Source organism: Blennius ocellaris (genome assembly GCF_963422515.1).
Source record: "Blennius ocellaris genome assembly, chromosome: 16".
NCBI lineage: Eukaryota > Metazoa > Chordata > Actinopteri > Blenniiformes > Blenniidae > Blennius > Blennius ocellaris.
The window spans coordinates 1,584,872-1,610,015 of record NC_137665.1 but is presented as its reverse complement, the minus strand read 5'-3'; the positions used below and the strand labels follow the sequence as shown (position 1 = coordinate 1,610,015).

Genomic DNA, 25,144 nt, shown 5'->3' with positions numbered 1-25,144 from the left:
GGAGAGGTCTCCCGCTCATCCCAGGCTGGAAAGTCCACAAAAACATTCGTAGCTCGCTTGCTAGTCGGCACGTCGCAGGCGTCTAGTGTTTTACATCTATGGTTTCCACATGAGGCAGAAAAGAAGTGACGTCAGAGTGCGTTCTGAGCGCCGTCATGAGGGGAACATGCGGGTTCTTTGTCTCGTCGGCTGTGCCCGAACCCTTTGGGTTTTATGTACAGACGACAAACCGACGGTTTCATCAAATCTTTGCCCATTGAAGAAAATGCGATGTGGTGATTTGACGTGACGAACAGTGAACAAAACGGTGATTTCAAAGAGCTGAAGGGGAAATGTCGTGGAAAACGTGACGTCAGCCAGTGATTCTGCACAAACTGAAGCGACGGCAGAAGAAAACCCGAGTGAGCAAAATCGCTGCGAACGCGACTGCCGATATTAAACAGTGACATATTAGCAACTGCCTTTGTGTTTCACAAAAGTTTCACGTCTACACAGAAATGTTTTTTTTTTAAATGTCGTCCGTTTACATTGAAGTGGCACAAATTCTAAAAACGATGTAGCTATGATGGGGCCACCGCGTGCCGTTTCCATGGAGACGGGGCGTTTTCGATAAAAATTCCATATTGGGAGCCGTTTTCAAAAAGTGGCAAACTGTTCTGCTTCAACTTGAAAACGTTGTCATGGAAACGAAGCCTTACAACCGTTTACTGGACAGGCTTTTCAGCTGTGGTGGTTCGTTTCTTTAAAACAAGTCACATGACCAGTCCAACGGACGTATGGTCTTGACATTATGGTGATTTCATATCAAGAAGGTCTGAGAGGAAGTATGACGCACAGAAGATGACACGACAATTCAAAAATAAGTCAAACGTCTATATTTGTTTACACAAAACCTTCGTCTTTAACAATAAATATGTGAAAACGAGCAATTTCAATCATGCGTTTTGTTTTTTATTTATTTACTTTGTCTTTCTAAGTGGTGAATCAAACCCACTGAAGTTACCAGTGTAGTTCATTTAAACTATAAATATATTTGACCTGCACCGGATTTTTCCCAATCTCACACGTTAAGTACATCAAAGTATTGCGCAATCCAACATTTTCTCTTATTCCGCTCAGTGGCATCCTGGATTTTAACCACTTTTACTGCAGTATATAAACACAAGTATCCGGCTGGTACTTTGTAACGTCAGGTTGTGTAAAGTGAGATTAGGATTCAGGATTCATTAACCTGTTGTCAGGAATCAAGATAACATGCAAAGCTACAATAAAGGTATGGAAGGGGGAAAAAAAACAACGATATTTAAACCTCAGGAGGGGAAAATAAAGAGCTTAAGAGTTTGTTTAAATGACACAGTTTGTTCTGCATGTCTGTGCTGATGAACCTGCTAACCCTGAGGCGTCACACATTCCCGCTAAGCAGAAGCAAAGACGCACAACGAAACGCTTCACTCCTTCGTTTCAAGCTCAAAAAGTTCAAAAGCTACTGGAAGTTGAGGTTTTTTGCAGGGATCTCCACGTACATCAAGATCTCACATGGACGTCGTTCTCGAAACATAGAAAACGTTTCTGAAATTAAAAACAAATGAGCAAAAGACACTTTACATGAAGATCTATGAAAGCAGGAAATTGGTGTTTTGCTTTGTACCGACTGGAATAAATGTGAATTTACATGAAAAAAACGAGAAAATCGGGCTTTATTTATACGACGTTTCACGTTTTTTGCATTTTCACACGTCGACGTTTTGAAAAACGACGTCCATCGACACAGAAACAAGAAAAAAAAACCATGTTGTTTTGACGTTGGGCCACTAGTGGGTGCTGTTGTTCGTTTTTGTAAATGAAAATGATTGTTAGATTTATCAGTCGTGAAAATAAGACACTAAAAGCAGCCTGGAGGAGAAGTGGGAGTATTTAAATCTATTACTGATCCAACAATGTAAAATATCACTTTACGTGTCGATAATAAAAGAGGAAATTCTCGTTTTCATTCAAGTTATTTGTCGTTTGCCGATCGTCTTCAAAAATTAAACTAAATTAAACCTTAAGCAAAAACTGCTGGTGTGCACTTATTAAATGATTCACGTTGTATTTGATCAGGAAAAAGAACATGTGGAATGTGTCGGAAAGGAACGATGAAGGAACATCTGATTGAAACACTTCAGTACTTTAATCAGCTGCGTGTTCCACAGCCATATCTTCATGTCTTATCAAGATATTATCTGATCTATAGACAAGTTAAAAAGTCAGCAAGAAGTCAGGAGGAAAACTTTCTATTGTCCTCTTGTGTTTCCTGTCTGTAAATGAGTGTGTGGGAGTGGGACGGGAAAAGTCTTTTCTAACCAATCGGCATCCTGCACCGAGAGCCGGGAGGATTGTAAGTAATGAAGGACTTAATGAACATATTAGCGGATTCATTAAATCCTACATTACTTATAGATTAAAATAGACATCTTGAAGGGTTTAGGGAAAAAAAAAAAAAGCATCAGATGTTGGGTTATACTTCAGGGGACGATGCAAAGACAAACATGCCGTTTTATGGATTTAAGAAAAAAAGAAAAAAGAAAAAGTTCTGAAATGCTTGAATTCAATCTGCTGTTTTAAAGATACTGACGCCTTGTTGATGGACGGATGGATGATGGTGGCAAAAAAAAACTGTTTTACTGAAACTCAAGGCGTGTGTGTGTGTGTGTGTGTGTGTGTGTGTGTGTGTGTGTGTGTGTGTGTGTGTGTGTGTGTGTGTGTGTGTGTGTGTGTGTGTGTGTGTGTGTGTGTGTGTGTGTGTGTGTGTTCAGGTCTGTGAGCAATTCTTAGAAAATGACTCCAATTCGCCAAGAATCTTATTTTACTTATCTATTTTATTTATTTATTTATTTATTGAACACACGTTATGTGATCTGTAAATAGAGTGAGGCGGACCAGTCCTGCTTGGGGGGGGGGGGGGGGGGGGGGGGTGTTATATAAAGAGCTATAATCACACTTCATGCTCCTAAAAATAAGAGGGAACAGGCTGAGATTGAGTTCGACTGACTCAGAGAGAGAGAGAGAGAGAGAGAGAGAGAGAGAGAGAGAGAGAGAGAGAGAGAGAGAGAGAGAGAGAGAGAGAGAGACGCAACATTACCTAATTATTATAGGGAGCTCGTGTTGTCAGAGGGAAGGCGGAGCGATGGAGGTCAGATGATGATGATGATGATGATGGTGATGATGATGAACGTCAGTGAGAGCTTTCCTCTGATGGGCGGTCTCTGAACACGCGCACACACACGCACACACCACACACACACACACAGGGTCCCGGCCGGTTCGCGTCAGGATAAGGGACCGTCCCGGACTGAACTCGACGTTACAAATAGGAGCCGCGGTTTTCCAAGTGGAGCAGAGCGGAGGTGCGCCGCGCAGCCGGTAATATTAAGTAACGAGTGGAAGTACTCATAGAGAGAGAGAGAGAGAGAGAGAGAGAGAAGACGAGAGGCAGAAAGAGAGAGAGAGAGAGAGAGAGAGAGAGACCGGGCAGGAATTAAAGCGTGTGCGCGCCTTTCCTCAACTACAAAACACGTTTGGAGACGCGGCGGAGAGGAGTTCATGCGCACCGGCGGACGAGACGCGTCGTGCTACTGAGGTGAGAAACTACCTTGTTTTTAACTCATTAAATCGTTAAATCATAAAGGTTGACAGTAATTAAGCTCATTTGAAATGTTTTTCATGCGTTTAATCTTCAATTTTCAACAATAACGTGCAGGAGTCACTGACGCGTTCCGTGCGCTTTTTTATGCGTTTTCGATTTTTACGCGAAAAAAAAAAAGTAGAAGCGCACATACATTGCATGTATAAATTGACCTTTGTTTTTGTTATTGACACCTCGAGTGTCAGGTTACAGTGACGACGCTGGAGACATGTGGGTCAATGCTGATCAGGCGTTGCGCACGCTGAAAGCGGCTTGAAGACATTTATTATTTAGAATAAGAAAGACAAAAAATGAATAGGGGGACAAGAAGGATAAAGGAAGGAGAAGAAAAATGTAATTTATGTTTAATTATCATATTTAATCATTTCCAAATGTAGGTTGAACTCTGCGTACGTTCTTGATCTTGGATTTTTTTTTTTAACAAAAAACGGTTCTGTGCGCCTGAAGTAATTGCAGGAAGTCTGGTGCGGCTGCTAAATCATGTGTTTACGAGACTCACTGTCCCACATTGCACATATAATGAGGCTGGCAAGGTTATGGGACAAGTTGCTCTGGTTTTATTGGAGCCGTAATGGGGTTACATAATATTGTGTTGTAATGGCTCTTGCGTAACTGTTAAATCCCCGCCGTCTCCTTCTGCCTGCAGACCACCAGGTGGCGGTAGAGCTGCACTCTGACACGTCCCCTCGCTCGAGCGCAACAGCTGCACTCTTGACTTCAGTCCGGCCGGTCCGCCGCGATGTTTGAGGAGGAGTCCCAGGAGCTGAGGGCGCAGCAGGAGGCGGCGGTGCTCCACACGATGGAGGCGCCGGCGGCGTGTGCCGATCCGCCCGTGTCCTTCGCGGACGAGGCCGTGTCCATCCTGACGTCCAGCAGCATGCTGGCCCGCTCCCTGCTCGGCCGCGAGACGCCCGTCAAGCGCAAGGAGAGCCCGGCGTCCAGCGTCCGGCGCAAGCGCGAGTTCATCCCCGTGGACAAGAAGGACGACGGCTACTGGGACAAGAGGAGGAAGAACAACGAGGCGGCCAAGCGCTCGCGGGAGAAGCGGCGCATGAACGACATGGTCCTGGAGAGCCGCGTTCTGGCCCTGCTGGAGGAGAACGCCCGACTCCGGGCCGAGCTGCTCGCCCTCAAGTTCCGCTTCGGCCTGGTGAAAGACCCGTCCAACACCCCCATCCTGCCCCTCGCCACGCCTCAGAGCCTGAGCCCTCAGTACTTCCTCCACAGAGGGGAGGGCAGCCCCCAGGGCCCCGGGCCCCAACACCCCAACACCCAGCCGGGCGCCAGGGGCTGCCGGGACGGCGGGAACACGTCCGAGGACTCGGGGTTCTCCACGCCGGGCGGCTCCAGCGTGGGGAGCCCGGTGTTCTTCGAAGACCGGCTCAGCGACCACGGCAAGCTGTCGCCCCACCGCGCCGAGGAGCTGGGCTACGACGACGTCCACCACGGCGCCGCGAGGCCGGAGCCGGCCGACGCCATGAGGAACCTCCCCCACAAGCTGCGCTTCAAGGTCCCCGGCTGCGGCGAGGGGGCGTTCCCCGGCCCCAGAGACACGGTGAAAGGCGAGGCCGGCGGCGGCCCCTGGCTCCAGCAGCTGGAGGCGGAGGGCCGGCGGGGGAGGCAGTCGCCTCAGTGCAGCGGTACGACCGCCGGCGGCGGCGGCGGCGGCTACGGCCTCCAGCCGCTGCCGCCGGCGGCGCCGGCCCCGCCCACGCAGGGCCCCGGCGAAGCCACTTACCTGAAGTCTCAGCTCTGCTCGCTCAGCGAGGAGGTGGCGCAGCTCAAGAAGCTTTTCACGGAGCAGCTCATGGCCAAAAGCAACTGAGCAGCAGTGACTCATCCACCGTTTGCCGGCGTCGAGACTCTTAACGGACAAAAACCTTTTGCCGTCGTTTACCAGGATTTGTTGGGGTTTTTTTGTACCTTGTATAATATTGTAATAAACGTCTTTAAAAGCTCACGTCATAATCCCATAACTGTGGCGTCGCTCAGACGGGGAGTGTCTCAGTGGTTCTGCACGCCGTGACGACTTCAGACACTCGGATCGACCCGAGAGTCTGACAAAGCTTCAGTCGCGGCGAAGAGGGAAAGGCAAGAAGGACAAAAAAAACAAAGGTTGCGTCGGGAGTTCCACGTCTCCCTTTCACGCACCTTTTCTCCATATTGATGCAATTTTAACGTCTGATGTCTCTTTTGTGCTTTTTCATTTTCGAAATAAAGAAGGAAACTGTTTCCGGGTTCAGTGTCGTCGTTCGCCGCCGTCGTTCAAACTGCAGACGTGGAATCTGACGGGAGTTTGAAAAGGAAAAAGGAATCTGACGGGAGTTTCAGTCTCTCGACCCCCAACAGTTCCTGTTTCATCTAAACAAGCCAATTTAGCATTTAGCATTAGCTTTTCCTTTAGAATGGACAAATAATACAACTCTCGTAATTGAACACCAGCCTCACTGCCCTGACTGCTGCTGCTCATTAAATCCGTGTCGGACGTCCGTCTGAAACTTATGAGTCTCATGTTTGTTTAACCGTTAAAAAAAAATCTTTTTTTTTTACATTACAAGAGCAAACAACCAGTAATATTATTATTTGAAAACTATTCTTGATTTCACGTTGAAAAGTTTGAACACAAACCGAACCGGAAGGAGAACTTTTATTCCCAGTCTGGTTTTACACACGTTTGTAGAAATACTTGGTTTTGTTGTTGGAGAAAACACTTGATCGCTCGTGTTTCTTCTTACGGGAGAGCGGCCGCGTCACGTTACGCAAGAGACAAATGAAAAATATTTCACAATCCGCGATTCTCACAAGTGTTGAGCAACGGGAAGCAGGGAGGTTGCGAGTTCGAACCCGCAGCCCGGTGGCTTGTTCTCTGTGTGGACGAGGCTTGTTTTCATTATTTCCCTGGAAGCGGAAAAAGTTAGGGAGGAGGAGGAGGAGGAGGAGGAGGAGGAGGAGAGGCGTCAGGACACGGCGTAATTAATTGAGATTAGTCACATTGTTTTTGAAGCTTGAAATGAAATGTATTCAGGGAAAACCACGGAGTTAATGCCGACTCAGCACACGCAGACTATATTTACATTAAAAGACTGTTTTTATAACGTCCTTTTAGCTTTTGGGGAAAATGTTTCTCTCCGAGATCAGCAAAAATAATAAAAATGAATGAATTAATATACATCTAACATAAGTCTGGGTGTAGTTAGAGCGCAGGTCCACCACTTTGAGAATTATACCTAATATTATATTATCATACTACTATGATTTATATATATCATATTATTTAGCACTGTTTGGGATGGATTTTTCACCAGAAGGTTTGATTTTATTCAGGTTGTCGTCATTTTCAGTAGCAATTCTTTTTGTATTTTTGCGAGAATATTAGACATTTTCATCACGTATATGGTGGCGCCACAACAAAGAAATACTTTAAAGGTTAAATATATTGCAGTACTGTACAGGTCTGGATCTAAATGCTTCCAAACAAGTGAATTAAAAAAAAAACTAACTTTTACAGCCAGGACAAGATTTATGTTCTTTTTAAAAACTCATACTGCTGAAGTGTCAGCAGGGGGCAGCAGAGACAAACCTTTCAAGCAGGAGCACGATGCCCTGAAGTTTAAACTAAACATGAACGAAACCCCAGACGACTGCAGTTTGTCATGATTTCTGCATGTTGTCGTTAATTCACACGTCAAATCCAACACATGGATTCTGGGGGAAACTTGAACCTCTGGAATAAATGAGCACATCTGCTTTTTTAATATTTCCAATGATTTATTTTTTATATTCCATGGTTTATAATACGGAATTCTCCATGTATTTATTTTTACGTGTTCTTTATTCCCAGGGGTGATGCGCTAATTCACTTAGTCAAAGGATCTCCTACAAAGTAAATACTGTGCATGTATAGCATAAACTAAAATATAAAAAAACATGAATTCTTAATGAGTTGCAGGGTTTTTTTTTTTGTTTGTTTGTTTGTTTTTAAAACTGAAAACATTGTGGCGAAGCTTTAAGGTGAATCCGGTGTTTGAGGCGATGCCGATGCTGCAGGTGAGATTGAATGAATTCACCACATCACGATGCCGTTACACCACCCACATCCCTGCACCCATTAAAAAAAAAAAAAACCCTCTTTTCCTTCATCCTGTTCCCCCCTTTTTTTCCTCCAGAGAAAGGATAAAGCCTGTTGCTAGGCAGGCAGTGCGACAGTTGCCATGGGAACGCTTGCAGACATAGATGGAAGGTGGGTGGGGTGTGTGTGTGTGTGTGGGGGGGGGGGGCGTCGGGTTAGGGTGGGGTAAGGATGGGGTGCGGGGTGTTAAAAAAAAGAGAGAGAGAGAAAGAGAGAGGGCGAGAGAGAGAGTGTTTTTGGTGGGGGGAGGGGGATGAAGTTCATGGCCGACGCTTCTGCTCCTCCAGCTGAAGGAGGAAACAAAGGAGCAGACGAAGGGCAGCGTGGTTCTTCTCCTCCTCTCTTCTCCTCCTCTCTTCTCTTTCTCTCTTTTAGTTTGCGTTCGCAGAGTCAAACGTTCTCATTGGCTCCTGTTCGTGGAACCGAGACGTCTTGACCTCTAGCAAACCGCAGAATCCAGATCCGGGATCAAACCCGAGACCCGAGAAGGTTTCATTAAAATTGTCATTTTCGTGAATTAGCGAACAAACTGATCACACGTTGTTCTTTCTTTTCCTCATATCAGGCCGTGCTCAGCGTCTTGCTCAGGGACTCACAGCGGTCGCCTGTCCACCTCCCGGGAATTGAACCTGCAAACTCCCGAGTCCGGTTCTCTAAAGCTCCGCTGCCTCATTTTCATCACGTATTCTCTCTTTTCAACACTTTCACATGGTCTCATCGGTCCTTACACATTTTATTTGATGTATCTTCTGCAGGGAGGGAGATGGTTAACAGGCTATCAAGCTAACAGGCTAACAGGCTATCAGGCTAGCAAGGCAACAGGCTAACAGGGTAACAGACTAACAGGCTATCAGGCCAACAGGCTATCAGGCTAACAGACTAACTGGCTATCAGGCTAGCAAGGCAACAGGCTAACAGGGTAACAGACTAACAGGCTATCATGCCAACAGGCTATCAGGCTAACAGGCTATCAGGCTAGCAAGGTAACAGGCTAACAGGGTAACAGACTAACAGGCTATTAGGCCAACAGGCTATCAGGCTAACAGACTAACTGGGTATCAGGCTATCAAGCTAACAGGCTATCAAGCCATCAAGCCATCAGGCTATCAAGCCAACAGGCTAATAAGCTAACAGGCTATCAGGCTATCAAGCTAACAGGCAATCAGGCTATCAAGCTATCAAGCCAACAGGCTATCAGGCTAACAAGCTATCAGGCGATCAAGCCAACAGGCTATCAGGCTATCAAGCTAACAGGCAATCAGGCTATCAAGCTATCAAGCCAACAGGCTATCAGGATAACAAGCTATCAGGCGATCAAGCCAACAGGCTATCAGGCTATCAAGCCAACAGGCTACCAGGCTATCAAGCCAACAGGCTACCAGGCTACCAGGCTAACAGGCTAACACCGAGCTGCTTCACAGACAATCTGCATCGTCTCCTCCAGACATGACGAAGTGCAGTTTGTTGCACCGCAGCAGAGAAACATCCAACAACAACAAGTAGCTTAATTATCAACGTTGCCAAAAACAACAACTTTGTTGCTCTATTTGGCAGATTTTCTGGATTCTTCCTTGACCGAGGAGCAACAAATCCCGCAAGTTTCTTTAACCAAGTTTTCTCTTGTTCTCTGAATCGTCTGGAGACGTTACAGTCGTTTACGCTGCACTTGACACAAAAGTTCGCGAGGTTTTACGTTGACACAACAACTTTTTGAAAGCGTCGTCCGGAAAAGAGCACGTAGTTTTAATCCCGGGCCACTAGTGGGTGCTATTAGTCGTTTTGGTAATGAAACGTCTCAGTGCGAGTTGGAAATATGAGGCACGTATGTGTTTGTATGTAAGTTTATAAGAATGTGTGGGTACACTTGTGTAAACTATGTTTTCACAAGCTGTAATTTAATTATTTATTATATATGTGTTTTGTATGGGATAGGACAAAGAACGTTCTAAACGTCAAATGCCTGAAATGATTTAATAAACAAATAAAGCATCCTGCTTCGCCCCATTTTCTCTCATCTACACTTTAATCAAACCAACTGGACTCTTACACGGTTGTACAAACACACACACGTGAGGTTTAATTGGTCAAACGTGTGAATGAGACTGATATAAAAGTATAAAAGTATAAAAGTGAGCGGCCTTCGCTCAGAAATGATTCATTACATTGTCTTTGACTAAATATCTTCACGTCGGCTTTATTCCCAACATTGACGTTTTTTTTTCTTCACCTTTCAAAAAATTCAACTTCCCTCCACAGATCCTTTATACCATTATTAACTAGCGGGGGGTGGTGGGGTGGGGGGATGGGTGGGGGGGGGGGGGGGGGGGGGGGGGGGTCAGGTCCAAGGCCGGCTGCTCCCTGGACAGGCTGCCAATGAATCATCGCCGCGTCGTTCTCAATGAGGTTTTGGCTTCACATTCTTTGCGAACACGGTTCACATTTCTGTTTGATCTCAACGTGTCCCTGATTCAATCGCCGCCTCAGAATTCAGCTTTAGTGGCGGCGGATCTGCTGCCCTTCAGAGGGAGAGGACAAAAAAAAAACAACGTTTTCAAAAGCCTCTCCCTTGAACGGAAAGTGTTTAAAAGAGAGAAGTGAGATTAACTGTGTGTGTGTGTGTGTGTGTGTGTGTGTGTGTCACACACACACATTCACGCCCGTGATCAAGAGTGAATCAAAACATGCGCCTTCCATCACACAATACGGCGGCATTGTGTGCAGACGAGCTGGTGGAACAAGTCGATTCAACGCGTTTTGCATATCGCGGCGGCTGCGGCGGCGCGAAGGCCGGGGGCGCAAAGGCCGGGGGCGCGAAGGCCGGGGGCGCGAAGGCCATTAGTCACTGTCAGCTTCATATTTATTTGCATTGTTGCACCAACGACGGCTTCGGTTTTAATCTGTTAGTCGATCAGGTTTACAAGGTCAGTTATGAGGCGTTGAAGAAAAACACACACACACACACACACACACACACACACACACACACACACACACACACACACACACTGTGAGCCATTCATTCAGCTACTGGACTAGTTCTGAGGAGGAGGCAGTCGGTGACCATGTTGGAAAAAAAACAAAAATCCACAGAGGTTTAATATTCCTGGAATTAAAGCAGGAATATTGTCACGTGGTTCCGCCACGATTACAACCAGGAAAGTTATTTAAAAAAAAAAAAAAAAAAAAGCAGCAGACTGTGTGTTATTACCTACAAGTTTTAGACCCTGTTTACACGACGTTTCATGTGACGACACCGGATCCGTCCCGAAAAATGTTTTTTAAAAAAGTGTTATATTTACACTGCAGCAGCCGTGTAGTTACTATGCCGGGCCACGTGGGGGCGCTGTTGCTCGCCTCCGTCATGAAACCACAGGAATGTGGGAAGAGATCAAAAGCTATAAAGCAGGGGGGTCAAACATGCGGCCCGGGGGCCAGGAGCGGCCCGCCAGAGGATCTAATCCGGCCGCCATGTGATTTATTTATTTATTTTTTTAAAGTATAAATATGAAAACTGACAGAGGCTGAACTAAAAACACCAGATTGGCAAAAATGACATTTAAAACCGCCCTTGGTCAGAATTTATTAATGCGTCTGTGGAGGTCACATGACGCAACACCTTTCACAATAAAGGTGTCCAATTTATGTGAAGTGATACTTTAGACACGTAAACTCAAAAAATATTTCCAGATGATGACAAATTGTTTTAATCCTGAATAAAAATATGATACCAGATAAGGTGACTGAGGGTTTATTGGGTTTTTTTTTTGCAAATATAATAATATCTGATTAACTTTAATATGTACATTTCAGAATAAGACTGGCACATTCTTGCAAAAGGATCAAAAGAAGGAAAGACTTTGACATTTGCCCATATCTGCAGTTTAATGTTATGTTTGACTTGTTGGGCCTCCAGAGGTCAGAGGTCAGATCAGGTTGAAGTGGCTCCTCAACCGAAATCACTTTGACCCCCCTGCTATAAAGGTAAACAAACTGAAGCGAGCCGGAAGTGACGACTCGGATGCTAGAAGAGTCTCAACTATAAAACCACTGATATGGACGATTAAACTAGAAAAACGACGACGAAACCACCGAGAAAATAGTGACAATTTCAAAGAAAACCTTTTTTTTTTTTTTTAAACAAGCTTCTTAAGAGTAACAAAAACGTATCTTAGAGTAAAAAGTGCCTGAAAGGCCAAACGACCAGGACTGAAAACGACTTCAGTCTCAACACGACGCCCATTTTAACACAAAAATACAATGAAATGTCCCAAAAAAAACGTCTCTTATGCGTCTTGTTACGTAAGAGATTTGTTGTTTCTTTTTTTAAAGCAACGTTTTCTTTAATAGTGGGACAATTTGCTTTGTGGTGTGTTGCAGGCTGGTTTCAGCCTACAGGCCTCACGTTTGTCAAAAAAAAATAAAAAAAATCCAACAAAAATGCATGAACTTGAGAATGTGCAGACTTAAAAACATTAAAATCACCAATTCCTCCACACTGGAACTTTCTCCACAAACACAGTAAACATTCAGGGAACCTCACATCTTCGTCACATCAGCCCAGCAGAAGCGTTACGACACTTTTTCCTGTCTTTTCTTTTCTTTTTTTTTTTTTTTTTTAAATGTCTCGTAACCTTATTATGGGCATCACAGGCCTTCATCTGACTGAGGCTGGCCGGGAGCCGAGTCCCGCCTCCAGCGGGCCCGTCTCCTCCTCCTCTCCTCCTCAATGCGCCTCCTCTTCTCTCCTCTCCGGAGAGAGGGGAGGGGGCAGAGAGAGAGAGAGAGAGAGAGAGAGAGAGAGAGGAACAAAAAACGTGACTAGGCACCCAAAGCGTCCTGTTATGCAACAACTGACCTACTAACATACATTTGGAGACTCTGAGAGGGAAGGAGAGAGAGAGAGAGAGAGAGAGAGAGAGAGAGAGAGGAGGACTCAGAGATCGAGAGAGAGATATGGAGGGAGGGGGAAACTGGAGCAAACATGACACGAGGAGCGCACTAAAACAAGACTCCTGCGTCTACCTGCGCTAATCGGAGGGTCTGCGAGTGACGGACGGAGCGAGACGACGAGAAGCGGAGACGCGCAGCCGATGCGCAAAGCGGATTGTCGGACAGGAGCGAGGTGTCCTCTGTGGAGCTTTACTCTATTTGGTTCTCATACAAAAACGGTAAGACGCCACTAATAACTACATAACTGTATGTTAAATAATGTGAATAGTATTCAATTATTTCAACAATGCTGCATTCTCGTCAGTGAGAAATGCGTGGCTGTTATTTGTTTTGGTGCGGGGTTTTTTTTTTTTTTTTTTTTCCTTCCTCTCAATGTCAAGGCGAGGCTGAGGAGGTCTGCGCGGGTCACGGCTGCAGTTTCACACGTAGTTTGAGGTTGTGGGATTCCTTCAGGGGAGAATTTAAATTTAGAAAGAAAGAAATAAAGAAATAAAGGTGCGGTTTCTGGATGAGGAGGATCGGCTGATGTTTTTCTCACGAGCCGCAGCGGTGCCAGTTTGTTGCGTTACGGTGTTACGCACGGTGCGTGCCCCGCATGTTGACTGTTTTTTTTGTTTTTTTGCTGTTGTTGTGGTGCTTATCGGAGCCAATCTGGGTTTTTGTTGGTGCACCTGTTTGCGCAACGCACGTAAACGTAACTTAAACACACGCTGACTCTTATTGTTGCTGCGAAAACATCACTTGTCGTAATTATTGGTCATTTTTATTATCACGCTTCTGCTGCGCGCTGCGGAGTCTCTGTGCGCAGCCGCGTGTTTGTCCTCACCTTCTTTTAGGTTAGTAGGCTAGTTGATGCAGACAAGTGGAAAGAGGGGGGGAAAAAAAACTCCCATGCTGGCTCCGAGGACACACTTCTCTCCGTCACGTGTAGCTGCTCTTTGTAAAGGTTAACGCGGATGTGCAGCCCTCCGGGTTAACCCTTTAGTGGGCTGCAGCAGTCTGAAGGAGCAGCAACACAAACCGGTGGAGGCATCGATCCCCCCCCCCCCCTCCTCCTCCTCCTCCTCCCCGGATACATGTGGACACGCTCCGGTGTTTCCTCCGCCCGGAACCGAACGGAGCCGCGCGCCTTACGCACAGCAACCCGGGGAATGGTGACGTTCGCGGGCTCCGATGGGCCAAGGTGAGGTGCGGATCGGAACATCTGGATCAGATGTGGGTCGGATGTGTGTGTGTGTGTGTGAGCGTGTGCGTGTGAAGTGAGTGATTGTACACAATAGGAGCGCGTGCTCGGGCCGGAGCGTGGCGGAATGCCGGCGGTGTTCCGTGAGACGCGGCGGGCGGGTGGCGGGGCTCAGTTGGACGCACACATCGCCGCCTCTCAAGGCTGAAGGTTCCATTAAATATGCACGAACACGATTTGTCAGACGGCGCAACAAAGGAGGCGCACCAGGAGGGAAACGCGGACATTTCTCCCCGTTTGTGGTGAGATTTGTTTGTGGCCGCGTCGCGCGCCCCACCTGTCCGGGGGCGCGCGCAGTCCATAACACTCCGTCCTTTAATTGAACTTTAGTGGCTGGAACAACTCTGCACGGGCTCAGGGGTGCTGTGAACTTATTACTTACAGCTGTATAGACAACTTTATGGATTTTTAATGGTATTTTACTTGATTGTTTTTTTCACACATTCTCACGTTTCTATCTTAAAAAAAAAATAAATTACACGTTTTGCAAGAATATGTTAAAGTTCTGTTGATTTATTTCAATTTCCCTTTTGTGGAGGTCACGGGACAGACCTCACCTCAGAGGAGTGACGCCGCAGCTTGGAGGTCATTTTTACGCATCTCAGGTGTGGCGTTTGCGTAAAGCGTGGATGCAAACATAGGTTGCCGGTTGCATAATGAGTGAATTAAATAATCAAATTGGATTAAAGAACGGCCAAGATTATGCAATCGTAGGAAACCCATAGTCTGCCGCTATAAGAGGGCCGCTTGCTGCGGAGCGGCTGCCTGCAATTGGTTCTCTATGCAGCGTCGAATGTAGGTCACGTCGGTCCTGTGGGAGGGGGGAGTTTGTAGAAACGGGGATTGGGGGGGGGGATGAAGACTCAGAACCAAAATAAACCCTCTTCCCCCGCCATAACAAAGAAACCCAGGCAGTCATGCAGGACCAGGAAACTGGCACACATGAATTTCATGGTTTCACCCAGTTTCAGGAGCGGCACAAAACAAAGGTCCTCTTTGGGGGTCATTTCAGCCTCGTTGCATCACTGAGCCGACCTCCCCTCCCCCCCCAACCCCCAACCCCCCCAGACCACCAGTTTAGGTTTAATTAAAGCCTGTCGGAAGCTCCTGAATAGCAAAAAAAAAAAAGGAGTGGGGGCAAAAACCGAGGTGGGAGGGGGGGGGTGGGGAGCCAGTGGTCACGGTTTCCATCCTGTCCCACTTTGCGGCCTCTTGACTTTCCCGGGGTTTCCTGGCACATGGGAGACGATAAAAGATGAGGGCCCTGCTTTGTTATTGTGCTGCGGTTTGGATCCGGCGCAGCGTTTAGTAGGCCAGGGGAGCACATGTGACTGCTGCAACACATGGACTGAGTCACTCCACTGCCTTGCTCTTCCCTCCCCGGGCTGGAGAGGCGATATGGCCTGTGTGTTCATGGAACAAGGATCCAGCGCGGATAAGGAATCCGCCTTGCCTCGCTGGCATTCGGCCTATAACCCCCCCTCACCCCCCCCCCCCCCTCTCTCTATTCCTTTCCTTGACTTCTTTTTCTTGGGAAGATAAAGTCAGCCTCCCCTCTCCCCTCCTCCCCAGACTTGGAATTCAAACACGCCCATGACCCCCCCAACCACGCGCCATACATCGCATTCTTCCTTGTAAGGCGGCTGGGGGGGGGGGCAAGAGTTTCATCACCCTCCTCTCCACTCCTTGTATGTTCGACCTGCTCCCATTTCCTGAAACGCTTCACAGAAACACGTGCAGTGGGGCAGGTTTTTTTTAAACTCTGTCCACTGTTTCCAAAAGCTCACACAGCCACTTTTAGACTCCCCCCCCCCCTCCCCCCCCGCCCTCCCCACCACCCCCCCGCCCCCGGGGCCCTGCGGCCGTGTGAACGGGTGCAGCTTGGATTCTTTCGCCGTGCTATCATTCCACAAGTGCCACGGAGACCTGGCGATGACACGTGAAGAATATGTGATAAATGGAAAAAGAAAAAAAAAAAAAAAAAAGGAACAATCTAGGTCAGGGAAGTGTGTTGCATGTGCGCCGAGAGGCGGGACGCGCTCGCTGCGATGTTTGTATATCTGCCCTGGAAAAAAGTCGCTAAAGTTTCTCTCACAAGTTTGGAAAAGCAGCTGCTTTGTGCCGACGTCTGCGGGGATCCAGAGCTTCTGCGTGGAAAGTGAAGTTCCAGGCACAACGTGGTGACCCACTTTCACTACGGCTTATAAGCAAAGCCTTTGCCTTTGCTGTTATGAATAGCAAAAACATATACGGATTTCTTCTTTCTGATCAGAAGGATCATTCGGCCAAATTTCACCTTGAGAGGGCCGGACTGGCGAAACTGTGCCATCGAAACCTTTAAATCTAAATTTCTCTTTGTTGTGGCAGAGAGATGATCCTAATGTCTAGATTTTCGCAAAAAAAAACAAAAAACAAATTACTACTGAAAATGACTAAAATCTCAATATGAAGCCAATGTTAATGAGACATTCTGGTGCAAAATGCAGGCAAATGTCCAAAAAGACACCAACCAAAGATCAATGTTTTCTGTCAAATGTGTAGAATTTGCTTAATAAATGTATCTTTTGAATATGGTCCAGTAATCCTTCTCTCAACATGTTTCCGAACACCGAGCTAAATGCAAACAATGTCCAGACTGTAATAATCCTGCAGTTTAACAGGGTTTCCCCATTTATTCTGAAAGACTCCGCCAAAAAACATGGAAAATGTACAGAAGTTCCGCCGCGTTGGACTCCTGAGGGACGGCGGTGAGTCACAGCGGGGAAATAAAGCAACATCACACCCGTTGTAATAACGTCGACGCGGTCGTTACGCGTGATTTACATTGTGCGTGCACACGCCGCGCTTTCGCAAGTTACACTTCTATTTGAGCATCGGCAGGAAACGTCTTTTCCTTCTTTCTGACGCTCCAGTTGTTTAGAAATCTAAAGGTTCCAGTTCAAGCGGCGAGTTAATTAGGCGGCAGAGTTCATTCACGTGTGTTCAGACACGCTGACGTCAGCGACCCTGCTTTTTGTTGCGGATCCTCGATTTCAGAGAGAGAGAGAGAGAGTCCGATATGATTGGCTGCCCCATCCGATTCCCCCCTTTTTTTTGTTGCTATGGGTGACACATACCACCACTGTCGCCACTGCCACCGGCTTCCCGCCCCTCCCTCCTCTAATCTCATCTCCATCCCTTTCTTTGTTTTAACTCTCCCCTCTTTGATTCCGTTCCTTTGTCTCTCGCTCCGTTTGTTCTCACCTCCGTCTCGAAATAGCTTCATTCTCCACACCTCACCCCCCCCCCCCCCCTCCTCCCACCTCCCCACCCCATCTTCCCTTTCTCTTCTTTTTTTCTTTCTTTTCTAAATCATCTTTCCGATCGGCCCCGTGTCGTCTTCCTGGTGCAGTTTCACCTCTCCGCCACTCATCCTGACCTATATTCCAGCAGCCGTTACAGTGGAGGCGGCGTGTTTACAGAGCGCCGCTCCCCCCCCCCCCCCCCAGTTTCTGGGTCAGTGGGACAAAGCTGAGAAAAAGACTCTCTCCTCATTCTCGCTCGCTCTGCCCAACGGCCACATGTCCGAGGCTCACGAGGACGACCTGGAAACACTCTGCAAAGCTAAAGACATTTTTAAAAAAGAGCCAAGCGACGCAAACGCCACGAGACTTTTTAGATTTAGGAGGAAATGTGAAAACAAAACCTCGTAATCTGCTTTTGTTTGCACGCGGCGGCGAAGAGGAAAGTCATTGTTTTGCCAGAAAACATGAGAAAATCTGCATTCACAGGCGAGGAGTTACGTAACGGAACAGAAAAGAATAATCGGCACAAACGCGCTGCCAGATTATGGGATTACGGATTCAGACGGTGTAGTCATGCTTATGTCGTCTGGCCCCGGAGTGCAGAGAGATGTTGGGTAACACACTTTTACTGCAGCATCTGCTTTCATGGATTATTGCATCTGCATTACGACATTGAAAAAGAAAACATGTTAATAATACTTTATCGGGTATTTTGAAAACAGGTTTAATAACCTTTGAAATATTTACTGAACAAAAACAGACCATTTTAACATCAGAATCTAAACTTGAAACTTACTTCCTCAATCAGACTCTGTGGGTTAAAGGGAACAGAAGTACAGAGTCATTTCAGATAATAAACACACGTGCGACCTACATTATTTCTTTTTATGATTTCCGGGAAGATGTTTACTCCTCTAACGTTGGCGTACAATAAAAAACAAAGCACGTCTCTTCCTTGTTAGCAGGATGAGAAAACAATTCCGGGCATATTTCACATGAACACACAAGAACAGCGAGTGATTATCAAGTTCAGCAGGTACCGAGTCACAACAAGGAGACTGTCGAAGTCGTTTCAGCACGGGACACGAGCGGGTTGGGTTTTTTTTTTGCCTTTTCCAAAAGTTTCCTGGAATCCCATCTGTTGGATTTGATTATTAACTCCATCAGGAGGAGGGAATTGTGGGATTCCCAGTCGTGTTCATTCTCGGAGGTTGACTATTGTTGGAATCGTGACACGAAACCTGCCTTCGGGTTTCTCAGGGTAAGATAATCCTTTGATCTGCTGGAAGCAAAGGAGCATTCAGGGATGTCAACGATTCACCAATAAACCCAGGCCCATTGTGCATTTGAAACCTAACTAACCTAACTAATTTCTTGTCATTAAACCAAACGTGAGGAACACCGCCCTGCTTTATATGGAGAATCACCTTCCCAGTTGATTTACGAGGTTCTGCCTTTGATCTTCATTGTTGAGACGCCGTCCGGTGTTACCCAAACATACCAGTCCCATGTTCTTCCCCACCTCCCTTCTTTCTTTCCAGGGTCTCTTGACCTATATTTATCAATGCCCCCCCCCCACACCTCCAAATGTCTCGCCAGAGCCTCGGCTCCTTTTATCCTTGACCTGCATTACAGCAGATGCCTTTGTCTGCTTTATCTGCTTCACTCTGCATCATTGATTTGGCATTGAGTTGTTTTGGCCAAGAATGCTGCCACATTCCTCTGCGGCTGAACGCACGGGTGGGAAGCGGTGTTTGTTGAGGGGGTTTCTCAGAGTAAAAGTGTTTGTTTTGTTTTTTTATTTTATCTTTGTAAGAGATCAATGGATCCTCACCAGCTTTTGCAAACTGAGTCACGTTTTGCTCTGTCTGGCTTAAAATACTCGTACGCGAGCCCCGTTTTCATGCTTGCGGCATCATCGTCAGGCTGATGTAACATTTGTGGTGTAACACGATTTCACGTGCGCGCTTGCTTCAGTTTCCACAATGGCCTTTTAATTACAGGTTTCGGCTTAAAACGTGAGCTCGGTTGCGTCGAGATGTTTGACACAGGCGTGTTTTCAAGCCCAGGGTGATAAGAAGAAACCGGATCATCAGCCCTGCAATGAACTCATTGCCCCGAAACACAACATCGACGTGCCAGGCTGAGGGGTCAGGGGTCGCGGGGCTGCAGACGGGATCAGATCAATAGAGGGGTCATGGGTCGATAGGTCAGACAGCGAGGTCTAGCGTCTATTCATCGGTTGTCCCAGGCACAAGACTGAGTCAAGGAAATGCTAAGAAACATCAGGAGGAATGTTTTTTTTTTTTTTTAAATGCTTGAAAATAAGTGATTGTCATTGTGGCGTTGAGAGCAGTCCATGTGGATTAATGTGTGTTTCTCTGTCTCTTTCATCTCCTCAGACATTCATCTTGCAGTGAACTGCAGAGCGAGGGGGGAGAGCACAAGACTCCCCGAGAGACTGACACACTGAGGTAGACGGGCCGACCTACATCCTGCTGTTTGTTTGGAGATCGAGGACACGTCTACGCCAGCTCAGCTCCCTGCGCTTTTCCTCTGCCGAACCTTCTCCGAAACAAAAAAAAGCAAGAGTGGAGGAAAAAAACGGAAGTTCTTGTCTCAGTTGCCCGGGCAACATTTCAAACTGGCTGCTGCTGGACAAGAATGGAAGATCTGACGTCGGCTCTCAAAAACTCAGGGAACAACCATAGCTGCCTTGAGACCTTCAGTGGTTATGAGGAGTCTCTTCCTTCTATTCAAGGGTCTCCAGCACGTCTGGGGCGTCTAATCAAACCCAAACCCAATATGACTTGCAGACGGAAACGAGAGTTCATCTCCGATGAGAAGAAGGATGCCTCATACTGGGAGAAGCGGCGGAAGAACAATGAGGCTGCCAAGCGTTCCCGAGAGAAGCGCCGTCTCAATGACATGGTCCTGGAAAACCGCGTCATCGCTCTAAACGACGAGAACGTGAGGCTCAAGACTGAACTGCTGCAGCTGAAGCTGCGCTTTGGCCTCATAAGCACCGCCTCCTATATCGAAAAGAGCCAACAAATTAATTCAGGCAACAATTCTGGCAGTGGAGGCTCCCCTTCATCGTCCTCCACGCCGTACTACTCCAGCGGTTACTCGAGTGGTTCTCAGGTGATGATAAACTCTGATTCCTCTGAAACGGAGCAGTCCGGGCACAACGAGGGCCACAGGCAGCTGGCGAAATACTCCCCACGCGGTTCCCTCTCCGACATGTCCGACAGCTCCTCCAGGGACAGCCCGGAGCCCATGCCCTTCGAGATCAAGCAGGAAGGGGACCGGTTGGAGATGGACATCGCCAACGGCACCACAACACAGATCATGTTTAACATCCACCGCGGCCTGGCGTCGGTTCCGACACACCACCAGATCCAGCAGCACTCTCAAGAGCTGGAAGCCGCGTATCACAGCCAGCAGCAGCAGGAGCAGCACCACGTTCACCAGCAACACCACCAGGAGCCCGTTGACTCCATCAACACGGTCACTGCCCCTCACCCGCCCGCTGCACAGAGGAGCGTCATACTGTACGGTGCCAGCAGTGCCTCCTACCCTGTGGACACCCTGACCAGGACACAGGATGCCGATCTGCAAGCCGCCCAGAGGCAGGGAAGCAGTGGCGGTGGCCAGGTGGGCGTCAACCAGTCGCCTCAGTCCCTTACAGAGAGCTCCGCAGAGACAATGGTCGAGGTGACGAATCGGCTGGAGAGGAGGAGCTCGGACTCCCCTCCGTACGAGTTCTCAGACGGCCGTAGCGAGGCCAGAGAAAGACAGTTGTACAGAGTTTGCCAGGAGGCGCAGCAGCACCAGCAGGAGGGCGATTCGACCCAAAAGCAGGCCGAGGGGATGAGCCACTCCCACTTGTACCACCACCTTCAGCAGTCTCATCCCTCATACCTCAGTGCACACGACGAGGAGCCGCCTGTGCTAACGTACGAGGGCGGGCCCAGGAGCGAGGCCTATTATCCCGCCCAGTCCTCCATCAAAGACGCCACGTCCAGCGAAGGAGACCCCTGCAGCCCGGAAAAAGAGGCGTCCACCGATGACGACGAGCCCCCCTCTTCGTCCTGTTCAGGCAAGGGTGGCCTCGGCAGCCAACATCTTATTGGTGTCCACCAGCTCGCCTCACCTCCGCCTTCCCAACACTGCCCCCAGGGTCAGAGTTGGGACCCTCACGCGGAGGTGAGGGGAACCGCGTTGCCCCACAAACTGAGACTCAAACACCGGGCCATGAGCACCGGGAGCAGTGGGGGCAACTGCTCCGGTCAGGAGTCCCCGACCCCCACTTCTGCCACGCCGCCGCCCCTCCCCCAGCACCCTTACTTGTCCTTGACACTGTCCCAGAACTTTCGGCGGGAGGGCCCAGACGATGGCTGCAAACAGGTGGCCTCGGGGGAGGGGACCCGGACGCAGAGCGGGAAGAAGGAGACAGGCGGCCGGCGGAACAAGAGGCAAGATTAGGTGACGTTCAATTTTAGAAGCCGCTCGCGGCTCGAATGAAAGGACACAGTGTCTCCGGTAAAGACTACCCTGCCATCATGCCTTTGCCCTATAATCAAACCCCCCCCCCCCCAATCCCTCAAGCCCCCTTGGGACAAGAAACTGGGCTTTTCTACTCCCCTGACCCCAGTGTCACCAAAAAGACTGGACTTCTTGTAGGGCTGTATTATATGTGTATACTTTGTACAGATTTGTCATTTCTTACATCCTCCCCATACTTACAAAAAGCACTTTTGTTTATGTGATGAGAGGAGGGATGGAACTGCCAGCTTTTCTACTGTCGTCAGCCGATCCTACACAAGCAGCGTACGTCAGCGAAAGCACATTTTGATATCTTGTGAAAATGAATGTAGGAAAATAAAAAACGTCAAGCTTTATCAGTACTGCAAATTTGGTACATATCTGACTGTAGACAAACATACGTGTGTATGGCTATCTGCCTTAAGTAAAAAAAAAATCTAATGCAAACGTACACTGGGGACATTTCCCTCGACCAAAGAAGCACCAACACTACAAACACAAAGTTCCATACCTCTTCCCAGACCCTACCTCTACCCCCCCCACCCCCCCCCCACCCACACAACATAACCATCTCGATAATTTCCTGAATGATTGCCATCACCTTTATTTTTTAAGCACTTGGTTTGTATATTACTGTGATATATGAATATATGTATCTATTACAAACATCTATTTTAAAAAAAAATAAATTTGAGTACAAATTCAACAAAAAAGGAAAAAAAAAAAAAAATGTGACAAAACTTACAAGAAAAATCCAAAAGTGACCGAATCACAATTACTGTACAGCCACGTTGTCGACTGTTGCTACAGGACCCATTGGAATTAGAACACCTCTCTCTCTCTTGATTGTTAAGCTTTAGCATTAATCGGTAGTTAATGCCCTGTTTACAGAGGAATGGCCGTCCAGGTTGGGCGCCAACAGCACTGAATGGAGAACAAGTTGTTCTCTGAGGTTGGGACCTCGTTTAAAATGTTTGGACTTATTAACCTTTAACCAGCCTTTAAATATTCGGTGGACTTCACCAGCTGCAGGCTTTGAGCCTTTAGTTTGTTTGAGCTTTATCAACCATATCTTGTTGTCGTTACCATTCACTGGCCCCATGTATTTATTTCCCCGTCCTCTTATTCACATGCCCATCACTGTTAAAAAAAAAAGAAAGAAAGAAAGAAAAAAAAAAAGGAAGGAATAGAAAAGACAAGAAAAGCCCACAGGAACACAGACAGAGAATGTGTACAGACATTTTTAGATACTTGCCGCGGCCTTTAATGTGGGTAATGGGACACTTGGGGGGGTCAGAATCGCGTCGAAGAGAACAAGACGACCATGCACTGAGTTTGGCGAAACCAAAAAGACGGAGCTCTGCACAGCAACTCTTTATTTTTATTGTCATGGTTTTTGTAGCGTGACAAATTACAGCCCTTGAGTCTAATATCAGATTCAACATAATTGGGGTATTTTATAGTAAACGATTAAAAAAAAATACTTCCGATCTTTGTGTCGGAGCCACAAGTGCTCCAAGCTTCAATTAAAAAACTCTCCCCTGGTTTCCCATTATTCATTTCTGAGGTTATTCGTCCTTTTCTCGGCAGTGATGACTCGCCTTCACTGGATCCTGGCAAAAGTCTCTGTACCACGTTTGGCTTTTTGGTGCTCGTGTATAAATGTAAAGTCCCCTCCGCCCCCCCCCACCTCCGCCCCCACACTCTCCACCCACTCTCCACCCCTGAGCAACACTGTAATGTTTGTTTCATTGGTTTTATATCCTCTTTTTAGTCAAGGTGACGCTCCGTCTCTCCTCTATACTGTGTCTTCTCTCCTACTGACTGTGATGACATGTAATTGCCTCATTCCTCCTCCACCCCCCCCCCCCCCACACTTCTTTCCAGTGTGTATTAATCAGTAATGTTTGTGGTTTTGCTGACGGTTTTTATGAAAAAGACGAGGACAAGAAAACATGAATGGCGTAAAGAGGCTCCGGTAGTGTGGTGTGTAGAGGTGGTTGGTCTGGTTGTTGGTCATCACCATCGCTTCCTTTTGACATGAATATGTATGTAAAGACACTAATGTTCATTGTGGAAGACGGGAGCATTTCAAGAAAAATACAATAAAAATCATGTTGGTTTCTCAACATATCAAGAGAAAAACTCTGGTCAGTGGTTTTCTGTCCATTTAGGTTGCTTACAAACATTTTCTGTACTATTTTAGTTATAAAATACGTAAATCAAACGTTAGATCAAAGGTTACTATGTAATATAATAACCTTTGATCTGGAGATTAATCACATTCATAAACATAATCATATAATCATCGGGTTACCTGCCTTCAGAGAAGTTTACATGGCGACGTTTTGAAACATTTCCGTTTCCACGGAAACGCAAACATTTCAGAAACGTTGCATTTTCCCCCATTTTAAGAGTCGGGTGGATTTGAAAAGTTGCGTTTTTAGAGTCAAACAAAAAGTTTCACCTTGATTGTCTTTTAAAAAAAAAAAAAGAATTGTGTTTTCAGCTGGTCGTGTAAACAGGAAAGTTTCCATTCTCACTTTTATGCACCAAAGCGATCAATCCTTTCTCATCAGATTCCATCACGTCACACTAAAAGCAGAATTACACACCAATGAAGCCACATGTTGGGTGTTTTAGATTTAGTTGGATTATCAACTCGCATACATTCATGTCTTATTATCAGCACATTTAGCCTGAAATGCCTTGACCTGGTTGTTTATATTTACATGTACTATTATTCACAATATCTTTCAATATTCCACTATAAAACATATTAATAATGACAGACTACTCACTTAAAACACACATCACTCTATCGTATATACAAGTACTGATATGTTAATCAATGATTGGGGAGCAAATGGAACATTATTGCCTGAAGGAGTATCAATTTATAAATGTATTTAAGGAAATAAGAGCTCAAATTGAGTTTATTTTCCACTTTAAACTTGCTAAAAAATATTCCTTTCTTCCTGTCAAAGACCATTTTTGGGGGCATGCAATAGTTCAGGAACACAACATGCATATGTGGAAAAAAATATGAATCTTTTCACTTCAAAAGTTGTATAATATGCATTTAAATAGGATAAAAAACGTATATAAAAAGTGAAATCGTATAGCGAGACCATTTGAGTGGTCATTCATGATCAACACACTTGACGACGACAAAGCACTGATCATTTCGTGGTGATATTGGCCGTATTGATCCGGTTACAGCTTCACTGGATTATCGACGGCTGCAGCACATCAAAGCGGAGCGGCTATTTCAACCCCCCCCCTCGCCGTCAGCACGCCGGGAC

The 25,144-nt window shown here is 46.8% G+C and overlaps 2 protein-coding genes across 2 annotated transcripts; both read left to right on the top strand.

Moving 5' to 3' along the window:
- The first annotated feature begins 3,271 nt into the window (after nucleotides 1-3,271).
- Nucleotides 3,272-5,917, top strand: nfil3-6 (nuclear factor, interleukin 3 regulated, member 6). The gene is made up of 2 exons (XM_080511789.1): nucleotides 3,272-3,619; nucleotides 4,332-5,917. The coding sequence occupies exon 2, from the start codon at nucleotides 4,425-4,427 to the stop codon at nucleotides 5,508-5,510; it is 1,086 nt and encodes a 361-aa protein (XP_080367915.1). The 5' UTR covers nucleotides 3,272-3,619; nucleotides 4,332-4,424; the 3' UTR covers nucleotides 5,511-5,917.
- Nucleotides 5,918-12,728: 6,811 nt separating this feature from the next.
- On the top strand, nucleotides 12,729-23,973 carry nfil3-2 (nuclear factor, interleukin 3 regulated, member 2). Its single transcript, XM_080510775.1, has 2 exons — nucleotides 12,729-12,982; nucleotides 19,694-23,973. Exon 2 carries the CDS (start codon nucleotides 19,956-19,958, stop codon nucleotides 21,777-21,779), a length of 1,824 nt encoding a protein of 607 aa, XP_080366901.1. The 5' UTR covers nucleotides 12,729-12,982; nucleotides 19,694-19,955; the 3' UTR covers nucleotides 21,780-23,973.
- Nucleotides 23,974-25,144: the final 1,171 nt, after the last annotated feature.